Consider the following 16,438-nt stretch of genomic DNA (forward strand, 5'->3'; position numbering starts at 1 on the left):
GCCTTGTGGTGCTCTAACGAGTACTCACCACTTGTTTGATGTTTTTGGTACTCCTGGTACCGTCCCAGTTTTTTAATGAATTTTTTATTGATAAAAAAAATTAGTAGATAAAGTGAGTTGGTGATAAATATTAAGTATAGAGATAATGTAATTAAAAAAAAAAATGTACGACATCTCATTATAGAAAGTGTGAGAGAAGTTTTTATGGCAGCGAGAAAGCATAAAGTAAGCAGGTAAAAATCAAATCCAAGACACACTACAGAGAGCGTGAATGAGATGTCTTTTATATACGAAAAGAGCGTACACATAGCCAACACTCTCATCAATAAAGCTAGCCTATATTAGTAGATACCCAACCCAACGCCACATATCTCCTCCCACTCTTATCTCCTCTGCAATCTGAAAGCGGCAAGAATGTCAGAGAAAGTGTGCAGCCACCACAAGAGCAAGAGGCGGAGGGTCCTCCGCAGGTGCTGCGCGGGCCTCCTCATCTTCAACTTCATCCTCCTCCTTGTGATCCTCCTGATCTGGGCTATCCTCCAGCCCAAGAAGCCCCGCTTCATCCTCCAGGACGCCACCATCTTCGCCCTCAACGTCTCCGCCGCCAACGTCATCTCCACCACCGTCCAGATCACCATCTACTCCCGCAACCCCAACTCCAAGATCGGCGTCTACTACGACAAACTCGACTCCTTCGCCACCTACCACAACCAGCAGATCACCTACTACACCGTCATCCCCCCCGTCTACCAGGGCCACAAAGACGTCAACGTCTGGTCCCCCTTTCTCTACGGCAATGACGTCCCCGTCGCCCCCTACAACGGCCTCGCCCTCGCCCAGGACCAGTCTAACGGCGCCATCAAAATGACCATCAAAATTGACGGCCGCGTTAAGTGGAAGGTCGGATCCTTCATCTCCGGCCGTTATCACCTCCACGTCTCCTGCCCCGCCTACATCCCCCTCGGCAACGCCAAAGCTAACGGAATCATCGTCGGCACCGCCGTTAAGTATCAGCTCTCGCAGAGCTGTAGTGTAAGTGTGTGACCACCATCCATTTTATATACTTCCATCAATCAATAATTAATGCTTGCTCTGAGGGAGGAGAAGAAACACAGATTGATTGATGAAATTAAGACAGAGCCTGTATTTAATTATATATCGAAAATTAATTAATAGGGGCGATTTACCGTTAATTTGGCAAGTAATTAGTTGAGTTTCTCCTTCAATTTTTATGTTTCAGTTGTTTTTTCAGTTGCCTTTGTTTACAGAGGAGCAGAAAATTGTACATTTTGCCCGTGAATAAATTACAGTGAACTTATATCACGATTGTGTGTTGATGAATGATGATTGATTACGTGTTGGGGTTTAATTAATTCATTGATGATGCAATAATTGGTTCTTTGCTAGTGGAGTTTTAGTTAATTAATTAATTATGAGTCGCTTTCTTTAATTTCCCTTTGCATAAAACTCTTTTTGACTTTTTAATCTTCACTACTATAGTCCCTTTTGGTTTAAAAATTTGAGATTTTTATTATCCTTAAGTAGTGGGTTTAACTTTATAAATTTTGTATGTCTTAATAATTAGTATAGTATACTCTGGTCCACGGAACTTATATATGAGCTGTTTATGCGGGCAAACCATGTGATTTTTCTATCATTCAAAGTTTGTTTTTATATGACATACTGTATGTATATCAGTGTGTAAATGTACATTTATTTCCTTAAATTATTATCGATTAGTTGGTCGTGCATTAGGGTTGGCGAATGTATAACTGCTCACAATTATTCATTGTTCAATTTTAATAACCAAACGTAACATTTGAGTCAAATTAATGCGTGCAAAATTCAAAGGTTTTTGGTCATTAAAGTTGAGTTTAATTTCTGGATGAGACTTTGTAGGATTGAATTGGTGGTTGTCACTTGTCAGTGTATAACTGCTCAAAATAATGAAGGGCTAATAATTAATCGATTAAATATGTGTCGATATTTTCCTCCAGCACTGCCCTATCTAAAGGCAACACTAAATTCCCACTGCATTTACGTAATAAATAAAGAAAAAAAAAAGACCAAATATAATACAGAAATAAAACCAACTTTACGTAAAAGATGTAATGACATGCATCAATTATAGCGAATTGCTACCTAACACGGCACAAAAATTAATTTAAGGATTTAATGTTGAGACATGGTATATATTTTAGTGTGGCAGGTCCATATATGTTTTAGTGCATCTTGTACGGCTGTATATAAGTTTCCAATTGTGAATGATTTGCAATTTTAGATTCAATTGGATCATGAATTCATGATTTTATTTAGTGTTAATAGGCAAAAGTGCCCCATTCCTTATTCATATTTTGAAAAATGCCCTCCCTTATCATGCAAAGCTACCCATGCCCTAAATTACTAATTAACCCTTAAGTGGGTCAACATCAAATGTAATGATTTCGGTTCTCTTACACAATCTTACACATTTTTTAGTTTCAATGCATTTCTTTACAATAATGACCGAAATGATTTCAATCTGTGCATGCAATGATTTTGTAAGTCACTGTATATATATATATAGTGTTCATATCTTTAAATTGTAAATATATCGACCGGACACTAATTAACACTTAAACAATATATTAAATTAAATTCAGCAAAATAGTAAAAATTAATATAAAGATACAAATAGATAGAATACAAACTTTTATGTCGATATATCATCGATCCGGCCGGTAAAATGGCCAGAGAAATGTATCCGACCGGGTACATTTCAATTTACAAATGACCCGGCCGGATACATTTTTCCTTGACAATTACCGGCCGGATCGATGATATTTAGGCATAAAATATTCTATTTTATTCAATTTCATAAAAAAAAAAAAAATCAAGACGCTAATAATATATATCCATGCGTAGCTATCTTAAATTTTTTATTTTTTTCCCTTTAATATATTAATTTCAATACATATATTCTTTGAAATTATTTGTATATATATATATATTTATATATATATATTGTGTTATTCTTGAATGTTGATATATAGTACTATATAACACTATATATATCGTGTAAATCAATTGATATCTTTAAATTTAAAATATACTCAATATCCGTCCCAAATAAATGCATGCTTGTTACCCAAAAAAATCATGCATGTTACCGATACATAAAGGTAAAAATATCTTTCTTCAAAATTTGATTCCCTTTTGATAGACATAAAGCCGATACAATCGGCTTCTTCACTTTTACCTACTTACTTTAAAATACTAGGGTTTTTTACTCCACCACACACCTCTATCGGCTTCTTCACTTTTACCCACCGAGAGAGAGAGTTCAAAAGATTGAAGCACAGAGAGTTCAAAAGATTGAAGCACACTCGGACTCATCCATGGCATCTTCTTCACAGGTATTTATTTTTAATTTTCATGAAATTGAATAGAATAATGTATGCTAAAACACGATCGGTCCGGCCGGTGAAGTGGCCGGATAAATCGATCCGGCCGAGAACATTATTTAAATGAAACATACGGCCGGATCGATTTATCCGGCCACTTCACCAGCCGGACCGATCGTGTTTTAGCATAAATTATTCCATTTTAATTAGTTGTATGTTTATATTAATCAGTTAGTAATTTACTGAATTTAATTTAATTATATTTGGTTAAGTAATTATTATTGCGAGTTTTGCTGGGTATTACTGAATTTGTTTCAATCTGAAATATTTGTTTAAGTAATTATAATTGCATTGTGTATGTGGGCTTTGTGCGATTTGATAAATTAAAGTATTTTATGCCGATAGAACAACTACCCGGCCGGCACTATGCCCGGAATAATGAGTCCGGCCGGGACAGTTTCAATCTGAAATGTACCCGGCCGGATTCATTTTACCGGACACTTCGCCGGCCGGATAGTTGTTATTTAGGTATGAAATACTTTTTTCCATGTATCTGTATGTTTACGTTAATTATTACTATTTTACTGAATTTAATTTAATTATAATTGTTGAATTATTAATTAATGAAACTGTTATTTTTTCGTATTAATTAAATTGCCGTTTTTTAATATTTTACTGAATTTAATTAAATTGCTTGGTATTAATTGCAGTTTAATATTTTACTGAATTTTTACTGAATTTAATATTAAATTGCTGAATTACTAATTTTACTGAATTTAATATTAAATTGCTGAATTTTACTGAATTTAATTGCAGTTTAATATTACTGAATTTACTGAATTACTATTTTAATATTTTACTGAATTTGACTATTTTTCTCGAATTTTAGTATTTTACTGAATTATTGAATTTTAATATTTTGCGGAATTTAATTGCAGTTTAATATTACTGAATTTTACTGAATTTAGTATTAAATTGCAGTTTAATTAAATTGGTTGGTATTGATTAAATTGTAGTTATTTAATTATGCCTATTTGTATTATTTTTTAATTTTTTTACTGAATTTAATATGGTATTCATTTTGTAAATGAATAGGCGAATGTCCCATATCTTCGTCGCGACACTATAGACCAGACGGAGGTTGCTATCAGCACCTACTATAGGGATTCACATTTTCCGGAGCTGGTTGAAACTTTAAATGTGGTCGGCGAACAGTGCAATTCAGATTTATTGGGAAGATTTAGATCATCATGTTTTGGGCATTTCACTGATTGGAGGCCCGGCGCGAAGAGCAATAAAGCATTACACCAGATTGTATCGAGGCAGATTGTGTCAGAAGAAAATGAGATGTGCTTCTTTCTGTGCGGAGCACGAGTCAGATTTTCCCCTGCGGACTACGCATTAGTGACTGGGCTCAATTTCGGGGGATCGAGGTTCGATGCGACATTACAGCACGACTGCAGTCGCGTGGAGGCATACCGACGATTCTGCGGTGCGCGAAGCATGACCATACAGTCGCTCATCAAACGCGTGTGCGATTTGGATCGTCGAGTGGATGATGAGGATGGGAGCCTGTACCTTCGTGCTGTCCTCGTGTGTGTGGCTCACACCCTTGTTCTTGGGTTGGATGCGCGGGTACAGCCGTGGCTTTGGGTGTTGGTGGATGATCTGGCTGCATTTGATAGATTCCCCTGGGGCGCGTATTCGTATAAGATGTTATGCCATTATACGAGAGAGACAGGAAAGGGCGAGAAGTATCACTTCTACGGTCCTTCGTGGGCTTTATATGTCTGGGCATTGGAGCGCGTCCCGGGCTTCGGACACATGGTCGCAGCATCTAGCGGTGATCCGACAGCGCACCCTCGGTGTTTGAGATGGACTTTCAGGGGTAAGCCGAAGCTTCACGGTCTGCGCGATCTATTCGAGGGACAGGTAATCAGTTATTTAAGATTATCCTCCACACCGTTACTGGTTTTACTTATGTTCTAATATATTATCTTTGTTGCTTTCTAGGGTGGTGTCATGCCCCTGGACCCCGATGCTGACGATCTGTCGAGTCACTACTTCATATCAGCGCTGACACCGGGCGAACTCTCGGTGAGCTTCAGGCCCCCCGACAACCCATTAGCTCGGGGTGTCCAATTTCCACAGGGCACCGGAGCCCGTGTTGTGGAGGAACGCGGGGACGAGGAGGATGTACCTAGACAGCCTCGTACGACTCGCAGTCACAGTGTTCGGGGCCCTGTGAGGGATGCTCGACAGCACGAGCCGGCTCGTCATTCAGTAGATCCGGGCTCGCGCCCTGTGAGGGATGCTCGACCCCACGAGCCGGCTCGTCATTCAGTAGATCCGGGCAAGCGCCCAGCGCCGCATACTTCTTCATCGTCGAGCGGATCTCGGACTGTATCCAGTCCCAGCGAGGGTGAGGTGGATCGTAAGTGGGTGAAGAAGACGATCCGTCAGGAGATTAAGAAGGCCTTCGGCAAATTCGTGGAGAAACTGAAGAGCAAGGGTAAAAAGGATAGGTGCAAGAAGAGCAAACATTTCCGAGTGCCCGACTCCCCTGATGATGATGACCAGCGACGGTCCCCTGATCCTCCACAGCCACGGTCTCCTCCACAGCGACGGTCTCCTCCACCCAGTGCTTCAGGGCCCGACGCTTCAGGGCCAAGCGTTTCACGTTCCTGCGACAACGACCCCCGCGGTGAGGAACCACGCCATCCAGAGACCCAGGATTACGACGAGCAGTGGCGGGCCATGAATCAGTCTGTTCAGGGCGACTACACACCGGCGGAGCAGACTTTTGACTGGTCGACCCAGGTCTACCCTCATTGGTCTTCCCCATTCCTGAAGCCGCAGTATAGAACAGAGACCCCGATATTCTTTGCTGAACCGCTCACTTCTATTGCACCACATGAGTGGGGACAGTCCAGTTCGACAGGACAGGCTCAGACGGAGGAGCCTGAGCCACAGGCAGAGCCTTCACAGGTACTGCTGCTGCAGCACCTAGAGCAGCCGCCAGCAGAGCAGCCGCCGGCAGAGCAGCCGCCAGCAGAGCCCCCGCGTCGCAGTGAGAGGGTGAGGCGTCCGTCTAACTATCAGCGATCGCCTTGGGTTAATAGCCAAATGCCACGTCGAGTGACACAAGTCTGCAGTGACCATTATGAGAAGTGGATGGCTAGGAGTCGAGAGGGTAGGGGTCGTGAGATTTATGTCAAGGCAAGTGGTGGTTTGCGGGAGTACGACGACTTCGCGCGGGTGGATAATGTCAGCCAGCAATTCACAACTGGGGTAAATAATCTATTGATTTTAACATTGTTAAATTACTTTCTACTAACTTATTGATTTTAACTTTGTTGCAGGATATTGACTTGTATTTCTTAAGCTTGAGAAATAGACTTCGAGCTTCAGCAGATTTACTGGATGACGTAGATATGAATAACACAATCATATTAGACACGGATTGGTTTGTAAGTAAACTTTCATTATTTGTATGTTTTCATTGGTGCGAATATAAATTATTAATTACTTCTATTGATCTGTAGATATACCTCCAGGGCGAGTGGGACGCTCTATTGGAGAAGTGGGCAGCCAGTGAGTTTACTCCAGAGGAGTATCATATATTGACGCATGGAGCAATAGCTGATGGTTGGCAGCCCCGGATAGACTGGCTCTGCCAAATACGTGGAAAAGCCGTTAAGGGCCAAGAACTTCCTCCTGGTCATATAGGATGGATGGATGCCACACAGGTAATCAGTTAAACAATTATTTGTCATTAGTCATTTGTGCTTTATATGTTGTTTCTTATCAATTCATTGTGGTTTGTCATAGGTTCTCATGCCAGTCATAATTGGCCACCATTTTGTCCTATGTCGGATCCGGTTAGGAGAATTGGTTTGCGAGGTCTATGACCCAGTATTCCACAAGCTATCACCTCGACAGCAGGATGGTCGAGTTGGTGAACTACTGCCTTTACTGAGATTGTTGCCAATTGTCCTTCAGTTGGCGAGGTGGCTAGACGACACATCCATTGATTCGACAGTGGCAAAGGAGAAGTACCCACTTATGACGGCGGTGTTTGCTCCAGCGGAGGTTCAGTTTCACCAGCAGGACTCTGTCAGCTGCGGGCCTTTCGTCTGCATGTATGCAGAACGACTGATATCTGGCTCTCCATCCATTGAGTGGGGTAACCACAACGTGGCGGCATACAGGGCCAAGATTGCTAGATCTATATTTTCGTTGTGTGAAACTAGGACACATCGTATCTCTAGACTTGGTTTTGCATAGTTTTGTATATTGTTACATTAATGTGTGCTTCTATTTGGTTATTCAACGAGCATTATTTCCTGTAAATCATTCCAGCTTATCGAATAATAAGATAATTCAATCAATATCATTAACTGTTACAGCACACAAATACATCCCACTACTCCCTGGGCTCAGTCGCCCTGCCAGCGCACGTTCTCTTGCTGTGTCCTTCTTCATGGCAGATGCTGCACTTCTTTGGTTTACGACGCCTGATACTAGAAGACTCATCGGCTTGTGTGCTGGTGCCTTCACCACCACCTCGATGTCTACCTTCTTTTGGGCGCCCCGCTTGACCTTTTACAATCAGAGGTAATACAACCTGCTCAGCGATGTGCTCGGGAACCAACCACTGGCGTCTCGGCGGGAGATTATTAACTTCGCGAGAGTAAGTATCGATAAGAAAGTCATTCGTGTAGTACGAGTCTACATACTCCGCGATCGTATCACCGGCTTCACTATAAAAACAAACAAACTCCGATAGTAATCAATATAACGAACATTAGAACATATTTACATTTCAATGAACCCGACAGTAATCATTTCATGATCGTACCTTATTGCAGCGATTGAATGAGAACAGGGCAGTTGGTCTAGCTGAAATACTCGACATTCGCATTTTTTCTTCTCTAGATCCACCTTGAAGCTTCTGTCAGCAGTTTGCACCTTATACTTCATGCCACTCAACCTTTGTGCAGTGTATCGACGACTTTTTTGGACTTCAATAGCTACCCTTTTACCAGCCTCAACAGTCAAGCCTTGCTCGATTTGTTGTGCAGCCCTTAGTCGCTCGCTGAACCATTTCTCAATAACAATTCTGATTGCCTCTAACATCGAGCATATAGGAAGTCTTCTTGCCCACAACAATCTGGAATTAAAAGCTTCAGCAGCATTTGATGTCATAAAACTATAGCGTCGCACAGGCATAGGACACATCGAACGAGCCCACTTCTCCGGCCCAATCCCCATTAGTTTATCGTACGCGGCTCTCTTCATAACCTTCAGGGCGTTCATAGCCCTATTGAAGTCGGACTTCTCGTACGCAAATGCAGCTTGTCGATACACCTCGACCACTGCCTTACCGTAATGCTTCAGGTTATTTTGCAAATGGTAGTAGCATAGGCCGTGGGTTGCATTTGGTAACTCATTCCTGATAGCATTGGCAATGGAGATATGCTGATCAGAGACAATCAAAAGTGGATCGGCTTGGCCATAAACACGTCGAATGCGTGACATGAAATAACTCCACGATTCGTCGTTTTCTTTCGGGCCAACACCATACGCGAGTGGGAACAAACTCTCGTTGCCGTCCTTCGTCACTGCAACAAACAAAATACCCCTATTCTTGCCCTTCAAGTGTGTGCCATCGACGACAATCACTGGCCGTAAGCTGAACATGAAAGGGGTAGCCGAAGCTGCAAGAGCAACAAATAAGTGTTTGAATCGGCCATCATCGTCAACTTCCCACTCCACCCTCGAACCGGGATTGGATTGTCTCAACATGTATAAGTACTTGGGCAGCATCTCGAAGGACTGATCATGTCGACCATAAACCATCTCAGTGGCTCGATTACGGGCTCGCAATGCAACATCGTACTTGATCTGTACGCCAAACTCACGTCGCAGCTCCAGCTGGATGGCCTTCGGCTTCAAGATCTCGCAATCGTCGTGTATCTTCTGTGCTAAATATGCTGCGACGACTTTTGCGGGGGCCTTTATTCGCGCTACGCGCCCTAGCTCACCGTCGCATGAGTGCTCATTGGTGAACTTATACACTCCCCAAATGACTCCATCTTGTGACGATGCATAGAGCTTGAAGGGGCACGTATCTGAATGCTTGCATTTGACGTAGACTCGTCTGCTGTCTGATTTGCTGATAGAAAATTCCTTGCCCTGCTTCATGTTCCACAGACCGATTGCAACGATCAGATCATCTTTGCTATTGAAATACATATTCTTTGACAACTCCCGAGGCAATAGCTGATAATCTTCAATATCCACAACTGCCGCTGCGGCGTCCAACGGGATAACCGGAACTAACCTATTAGTTAGTTCATCTGCTCCAGGAACCTGTTCGTCATCATCCTCGTCGATCTGCAAATTCTGCCAACCTGCATATTCAATCCCCGCCCTTCTCACGTTCTCTGGCTCCGACAAGTCTTCAGAGGCGCTTGTATCAGTCTCGGCTTCAGACGATGGAACATAATCTTCATCTACATTACCAGCATCCTCCACGAACTGAGGCTCGTACGTATATTGATCATCAGCTGGACCCCAACAACGATCAGTTATTAGGCGATCGTACTGGTACGGATTTGGCTCATCCCATGAAGGCCAACCCGTTGACTGATCATTACCCCAAGTGACCGACGGTTCAACACTTTGTCTCGTTGGTGAATCTCCGGCTGATAGGTCTAAATAAGCATATCTTTGGATTGCTTCCAATCCGTCCCCACCTTCGAATGTTGCACTGGATTCACCTCCATACCCGGAAGATTGAGGGAGATCGAACGAAGGAACATACACTCCTCCACTGTAATCGTCTTCAACAACATAAATCTCAGGAAAATGTGGCTGCGACGCCAGCAACTGAAGCAAATCATTGTCATCGGCAAGAATATTTTTACTGTATACCCTGCCATTTAATCTCTTCGTCAAATAATACAAGCTGTAATTAGTGCTCAATGAATTCTCCATCATCAGGTAATTTATCATGTACACCGTACTGGCCATTGTGTCTCCGAAAATATGCAAATTCTTAGAAGAGCCGCCGATGTACTCATAACCATTGAAGGCACCTCCATAATTAACCACAAAGTATCTCCCATATTCATTCATCTACAGAAAAAATAATAAATAAATAAATATATGATGTAAATGGAATACAATGTTAAAATACAACATATAACATGTTAATACACTCGAAAAACATCTATCCGCCCGGGGAAGTAGCCGAGGAAATGTGTCCGGCCGTGTATTACATGATATATAATTACACACGGCCGGACACATTTTCAAGGACACTTGTCCGGGCGGATACATAATTTTCGAGCATAATAACATGAGTTATGTAGCAATATATATGTATAGAACTAAAATGCAACTAATAATTACTAATTAATACTTTAAAACATGATAGAATTTGCTCTAATTCACATGTATTTCCTTCAAACGTGGCTTTAAATCATAGTATGCTATAATATGCTAATAATTCACATAAGCATATAGGATCAAACAAAACATTGAAAATAAACAATAACCAACTTAAATTACATTTCAAACGTAAAATGACATACCTTTAAACGTTCGGATGAGAGAATTCACAAATAATAGCTTCACCACTTGGAAAATATTAGAATTTCTAATGAGTTTGAGTGTTTTTTCACTTTGAGTGTTCGGATGAGAGGATGAGAGAATGAGAGAATTCACTCATATATAAACAAAGATTCCTTCATTTCACGTGAATTTCAATGAAATTAGAGTGTTTGACATGAATACTTTACTGACAAAGCTATTTCACATCATATTTGTCGTTTATCATCAATTTAAAAAAAAAAAAAAATTATGTCCCTTAATTGAAGGCTAATTAATCGATGGAATATAAATACAAAAAATTAACACAATCCATATTAGCACTCAAAACACACATAGGAACCAAAAAAACATCTATCCGACCGGAACATATATGTGTCCGCCCGGTGAAACCTTGTGTCCGGTCGGACACTTGTTTTTCCCGGTCGGACGCTTGTTTTTTTTTTCCAATGTGTGTTTTGAGTGCTAATATCGATTGTGTTAATTTTTAGTATTTATTTTCCATTGATTAATTAGCCTACGATTTACTTGTAAAACCTTCGATTTTAATTCAAAAATAAATAAATATTAACTTCTCTGTCAGTATTTCACATGTTCCAACACATATTTGACCGATTTCAATGTTTAAATTGATGAATTGATGTTTTTCTTACACTTTAACAACTTTTGTCATAGATGTGTAAGAACTTTTGCGGAAAACAATGCACATCCATCACATTCAAAGGGCATTTTCGGTTCTTCACTTATTTAGGGCATGTAGTGCTTGGTATAGTAAGAGAGGGCATTTTTCAAATTATTGATAAGAGAAAGGGCACTTTAAATTTCGCCCCTTTTATTTATGTAACAAAATTTTGAGGCGAATTGGGCGATATTTTATTTCCAACAAAAATGAAATATACGAAAATAAACTTTTGTGGGGTGTGTGTGTGTGTGAGAGAGAGAGAGAGATATTATGTACATATACGTAAAAGAAGGGTGTATCGTGGGGTCATTTTCGGTGTCCACCGTCTTTTACCTACTAATAATTGAAGCGTAGAAACTGGAAAGAGACTTAAAAAAAATTGTGTAGCTTTAATTGTTTAATTGTCTTTTTATCAAAAGATTTGAGTGGAAACATATTCCACTTGCACATGCTCAACAATACATAACTCTCCAACTATTACATTTACATGGAATATAAAGCCACTTTTTTGAAGAAGACCTATTTACATGCTGATGCTACCTAAGTATGGAGTCTTATATATACTTTTTTTAGGTAATTACTTATTTAAACAAATAGCGATTATTACCTTATGTTGATTGAGGGATTTGATTCCAACTACATACGAAAACAGCTATATATTATTAACATCAAACCAATGTACAGTAATTGTTAAAAGAAATCGAAATTTCATAATTAATTTATAGTGTTATTTGAAATTTTAGAAGGATTTCAATATAATTAGTAACGTTTGCACATGGGGTTCGAGTTTGAAACGAGTTTTCCGAATTCGTGACGGCGAGGAAGAAAATGTTGGTCTTGAAATTGTTTATTATTTTTATTAACAACGCTCAAATTCATTTTAAAATGACCGTTGACGGAAGACTTTAATACCCACATATCTAACATTTTAAATACTAAGCATGAGTAATACTGTGGCCAGCCACTCCATTTGCCAGCTTTAGGACATGACTTATAACGAACATTTATACTCCTAGATAGAGATGACTAATGTTTTACACAATATAATTATTCCCCCGGTGCCACCATTTTAGTCCCTTATTCTATTTTGAAATGTCTCAAAAAGATAGTCCACTTTTTTTAATTAATACTATATAAAAATATTGTTTTTACTAAATTAACCTTATTTAATGCTTCACTTAAATGTGAAAAGGATGTGTGAAAATAATAAATAAGGGTATAAAAGATAAAAATATAAAAATTAAATTCATTTTCTTAATATGTGTGAAAAGTGGGAGGGAACTAAAATGGTGGGACGGAGGGAGTATTACTAATACTAGCTAAATAGAGAGGAGTGAATCAATTCATTGGCATGTTTGGAAATTTCTGGAGATAACTGGAAAATAGATTAGGTTTTGAAGGAAATAAAAATAATAAACAAATGTAACTCGGAAGAAAGAACTTCTAATGCACTTTCTTTGACTCTTTTGTCTTTTTGACGAAGCCTTATTTAACTGGGAAAGGTATTTTGTGAAATAATTTACATGCATGTATTTATACATGCATTCAAAAACAATCAAAGTGAAATACCAATTAATGTTGAGAAAATCGCCAAATAACAATGAAATGGTAAATTGAGAATAAAGAATCAGCATACATTAGATTTACCTGATTTTATTTTAAATAATTATGTTTACAAAAGGTTAACAGAGAAAATTCATTATCGTCGACAAAAGCAAATTATAAGTTTTAGTGAGAACAAGTTCTCAGTTACATAAGTCCGCCATTCTATATTTCTCTAGCTCTAACTACTTTATCTCAACTTCACATACACAATGAATGAAACATAAGAGCATCCACATCGGCTTACTCACCCGAGAGGACTCGAGTCATTTCTCAGATGAGTAAGCCGTTCATCCGCTAAAATGTAATGCGCGTGCATTGTACGCGCCATATCAACAAAAAAAAAATTGAAAATTTTAAATTTAACGGTCCAATCAGATTTTTCCTTTTTTTTTTTTGTTTTTTATGTTTTTTTTTTCCTTTTACTAAACGGCTATTTGACCATTTTAATTTTTTTCCCAACGGTTATCCTTTTTATTTATTTATTTATTTAATCTTCATATATATAATCCCCATCAATCCTCTTCCAAAATCATTCCCCCACAATTGCAATTTTCTTCATCCTTCATCTTTTACATCTCTCAAACTCTTTCAATTTCAATTACCAAAATGGATCCCAAAAATCCAAATCATCCCGACTACTCGTCAAATTGGACCGATGATCTTTCCGACGACTACCATCTCAAATTATCAGCATTCAACTTAGGGGACGAGCCCTTAAACGCCAAAGAGGCGGCGGTGGTGGGGAAGCGTGGGTGGCGGAAGGCGATCGCCTTCTAGGAAAAGGCGTCGGCGGCGACGGAAGGTGGCCAAAAGGGTCGTCATTCTTACACCCTTGAAGAGACAGACCTCATCGCTCGGATTTGGGTGGAGGAGACGAATGATGCCATCCGTGTTACCGATCAAAATGGTGAGCATTATTGGCAACGCGTCTCGACCAAGTGAACGCCATCTTGGGTACCAACCTCAACCACCGCCAAATTAAATCTCACTGGCTCCGTGTAAGTTCGGATGTCAAGCTTTGGGAGCCGATTTGGGTCGAGACCAACGCAAAGTGGCCATCCGGGCACTCCGACAACATGATTCGGGAGAAGGCACAAACGATGTACGCCTTGCGTATCAAAGGCGTTACATTCAAATGGTGAAATGCGTGGAGGATCCTCTAGACGAACCGAAAGTTCAAGAGCTTGTACCTCGAGGGAGACGTGCATTCCTCCAAGAGGACAAAGACGAGTGAGAGCGGCGACTTCACCACCTCGTCATCGGGTGAGAAAATCTCGTCTTCCCGGCCAATGGGAAGCAAAGCGGCGAAGGCGGCGGCAAGAGCGATGAAGGGGAAGGGAAAGGCGAAGGGCTCGGCGTCGCAAGGTTCAGAGGCTCCACCCGAATGCAAAGAGTACATGTAAAATACAAACACCAAGCTCGACATAATGCTCGAAGAGTACGAGATAAAAAATTGCCTCAAGAGGGAGATCCACAACGACTGTATCTTATGCTTGAATACCTTCAACATGACACCCGAACAATGAGAAATCCATGCGGCACAGGTGGCGACGATTCTAGCAAGACAAAAAGGGGTGGAAATTAGCTAGTTTTAAATTTATGTAATTTTTAACTATGTCTTTTTTTTAGTTTATGTAATTTTTAGGATTTTGAAATTAATGCAATTTTAATTTCAAGTAATTGATGTTATTTAAAGTGGTACAATTTAAATTAAATGAGAAATGCAAAAATCAAAACTAATGGATATGAGTCAGTTGGATGAGTCTCTCCAATGTAGGTTGCTGACTCATAAGTGATCCCCTCCTTGGATGAGTCAGTAACTGACTCAACAGATGTGGATGCTCTAAGATAACTCTCTCTCTCTCTCTACAATGCACATCTACAACTATTTATAGAAAATAAAAGTAACTGTCATTAGCTAACAAACTTTCGCCAACTAACAAACTCTTCATCTAACTCGGCTTCCATCAACTAACCATCATTGGCTGTGTAGCTAACCTTATTAGTTGGCTCCATCAGTTAAACCCTTCAGTTAACTTCATTAGCTGACTATCCAACATCAGTTGATTCCATCATATTTACTATGTTAGTTAACACGCCAACTGATTATTTGAGATAAGCATAATCTATCAACTGACTGAACTGAACATCTTGACTAATCGACTTAGCTGAATGACTTAATTGATTCGCTAAAATTGCTAAATTTCTTGTTTCACACGTTACGAATCTCCACCTTATAGCACGATATTTTTCTCTAATTCGGTCTCATTATATGATCTTTTCGAAACATTAAATTCATTGAGATAGAACAGATACCAGCTCTATGAAGTGTCTGAACTTAACCGGTGCTAAAGGCTTTCTCAACATATCTGCAACATTGTCATATGTAAATACTTTTATCACTTTCACAACTTTGTTAATGATATCCCTATACAAAGTGATGCCTCACATCAATGTCTTTTAGTTTTTCATGATATACATGATGTTTTACGAAATGAATTACAATTTGGTATAGTTGATTTCAACTGTTGTCTGCATAATTCTTATCTCCGAAATTATTTCTTTTAGCCACATAACTTCCTTCACAGACTTCGTCATTTCCATATACTCTACTTCTAGAGTTGATAAAGCAACAACTAACTGCAACATTAATTTTTAATTGACAACAATTCCATATATAGTAAGTGTTCGTTTTGTTCAAGTAAATGAATTAAAAGAGAATGGAATCAAATAAAGGGGTGAAATGGTAACAATAATTATTACTTTTATTGAGTGTTTGGTTTAACAATGGAAATGAATCACTAGTAAGGGATTCCATTTCTTTTGTTTCCCCTCTATTTTGAAAGGTAACAAATTTGGTGATTGGATTACCCTCAAGTAAGGATAATGGTTGACTCATTACTCAAATAAAATAATAAGTAATTGATTCAATTAATTGAATCATTTTCCAACCATCAAAAACACCCAACCAAACATGGGCTAAAGATATACCCATTTGGGATTTCCAAGTGTACATTTTGTTGCATATTCATAATCAACATATCCTTTTATAGGATTTCTTTTAAAATCTTTAATTCATTTGAACAGAACTCCAATATCAATAGCTCATTTCAAATGTCTTAATATCTATTTCAAAGCCTCCCAGTGATAC

The 16,438-nt window shown here is 39.4% G+C and overlaps 3 protein-coding genes across 3 annotated transcripts; 2 read left to right on the plus strand and 1 right to left on the minus strand.

Annotated features, from left to right (window-relative positions):
• Nucleotides 1-210: 210 nt before the first annotated feature.
• Nucleotides 211-1,317, plus strand: LOC130997082 (NDR1/HIN1-like protein 1). Its single transcript, XM_057922356.1, has one exon. It carries the CDS (start codon nucleotides 415-417, stop codon nucleotides 1,042-1,044), a length of 630 nt encoding a protein of 209 aa, XP_057778339.1. The 5' UTR covers nucleotides 211-414; the 3' UTR covers nucleotides 1,045-1,317.
• A 3,023-nt stretch (nucleotides 1,318-4,340) lies between these two features.
• Nucleotides 4,341-7,779, plus strand: LOC130998483 (uncharacterized). The gene is made up of 5 exons (XM_057923901.1): nucleotides 4,341-5,315; nucleotides 5,397-6,674; nucleotides 6,746-6,853; nucleotides 6,929-7,132; nucleotides 7,215-7,779. The coding sequence occupies exons 1-5, from the start codon at nucleotides 4,731-4,733 to the stop codon at nucleotides 7,668-7,670; spliced, it is 2,631 nt and encodes an 876-aa protein (XP_057779884.1). The 5' UTR covers nucleotides 4,341-4,730; the 3' UTR covers nucleotides 7,671-7,779.
• LOC130997083 (uncharacterized) lies at nucleotides 7,747-8,942 on the minus strand. Its single transcript, XM_057922357.1, has 2 exons — nucleotides 8,245-8,942; nucleotides 7,747-8,146 (listed from the first exon to the last, which is right to left on the minus strand). Exons 1-2 carry the CDS (start codon nucleotides 8,922-8,924, stop codon nucleotides 7,810-7,812), a joined length of 1,017 nt encoding a protein of 338 aa, XP_057778340.1. The 5' UTR covers nucleotides 8,925-8,942; the 3' UTR covers nucleotides 7,747-7,809.
• Nucleotides 8,943-16,438: the final 7,496 nt, after the last annotated feature.

Source organism: Salvia miltiorrhiza, chromosome 8 (genome assembly GCF_028751815.1).
Source record: "Salvia miltiorrhiza cultivar Shanhuang (shh) chromosome 8, IMPLAD_Smil_shh, whole genome shotgun sequence".
NCBI classification, from domain to species: domain Eukaryota; kingdom Viridiplantae; phylum Streptophyta; class Magnoliopsida; order Lamiales; family Lamiaceae; genus Salvia; species Salvia miltiorrhiza.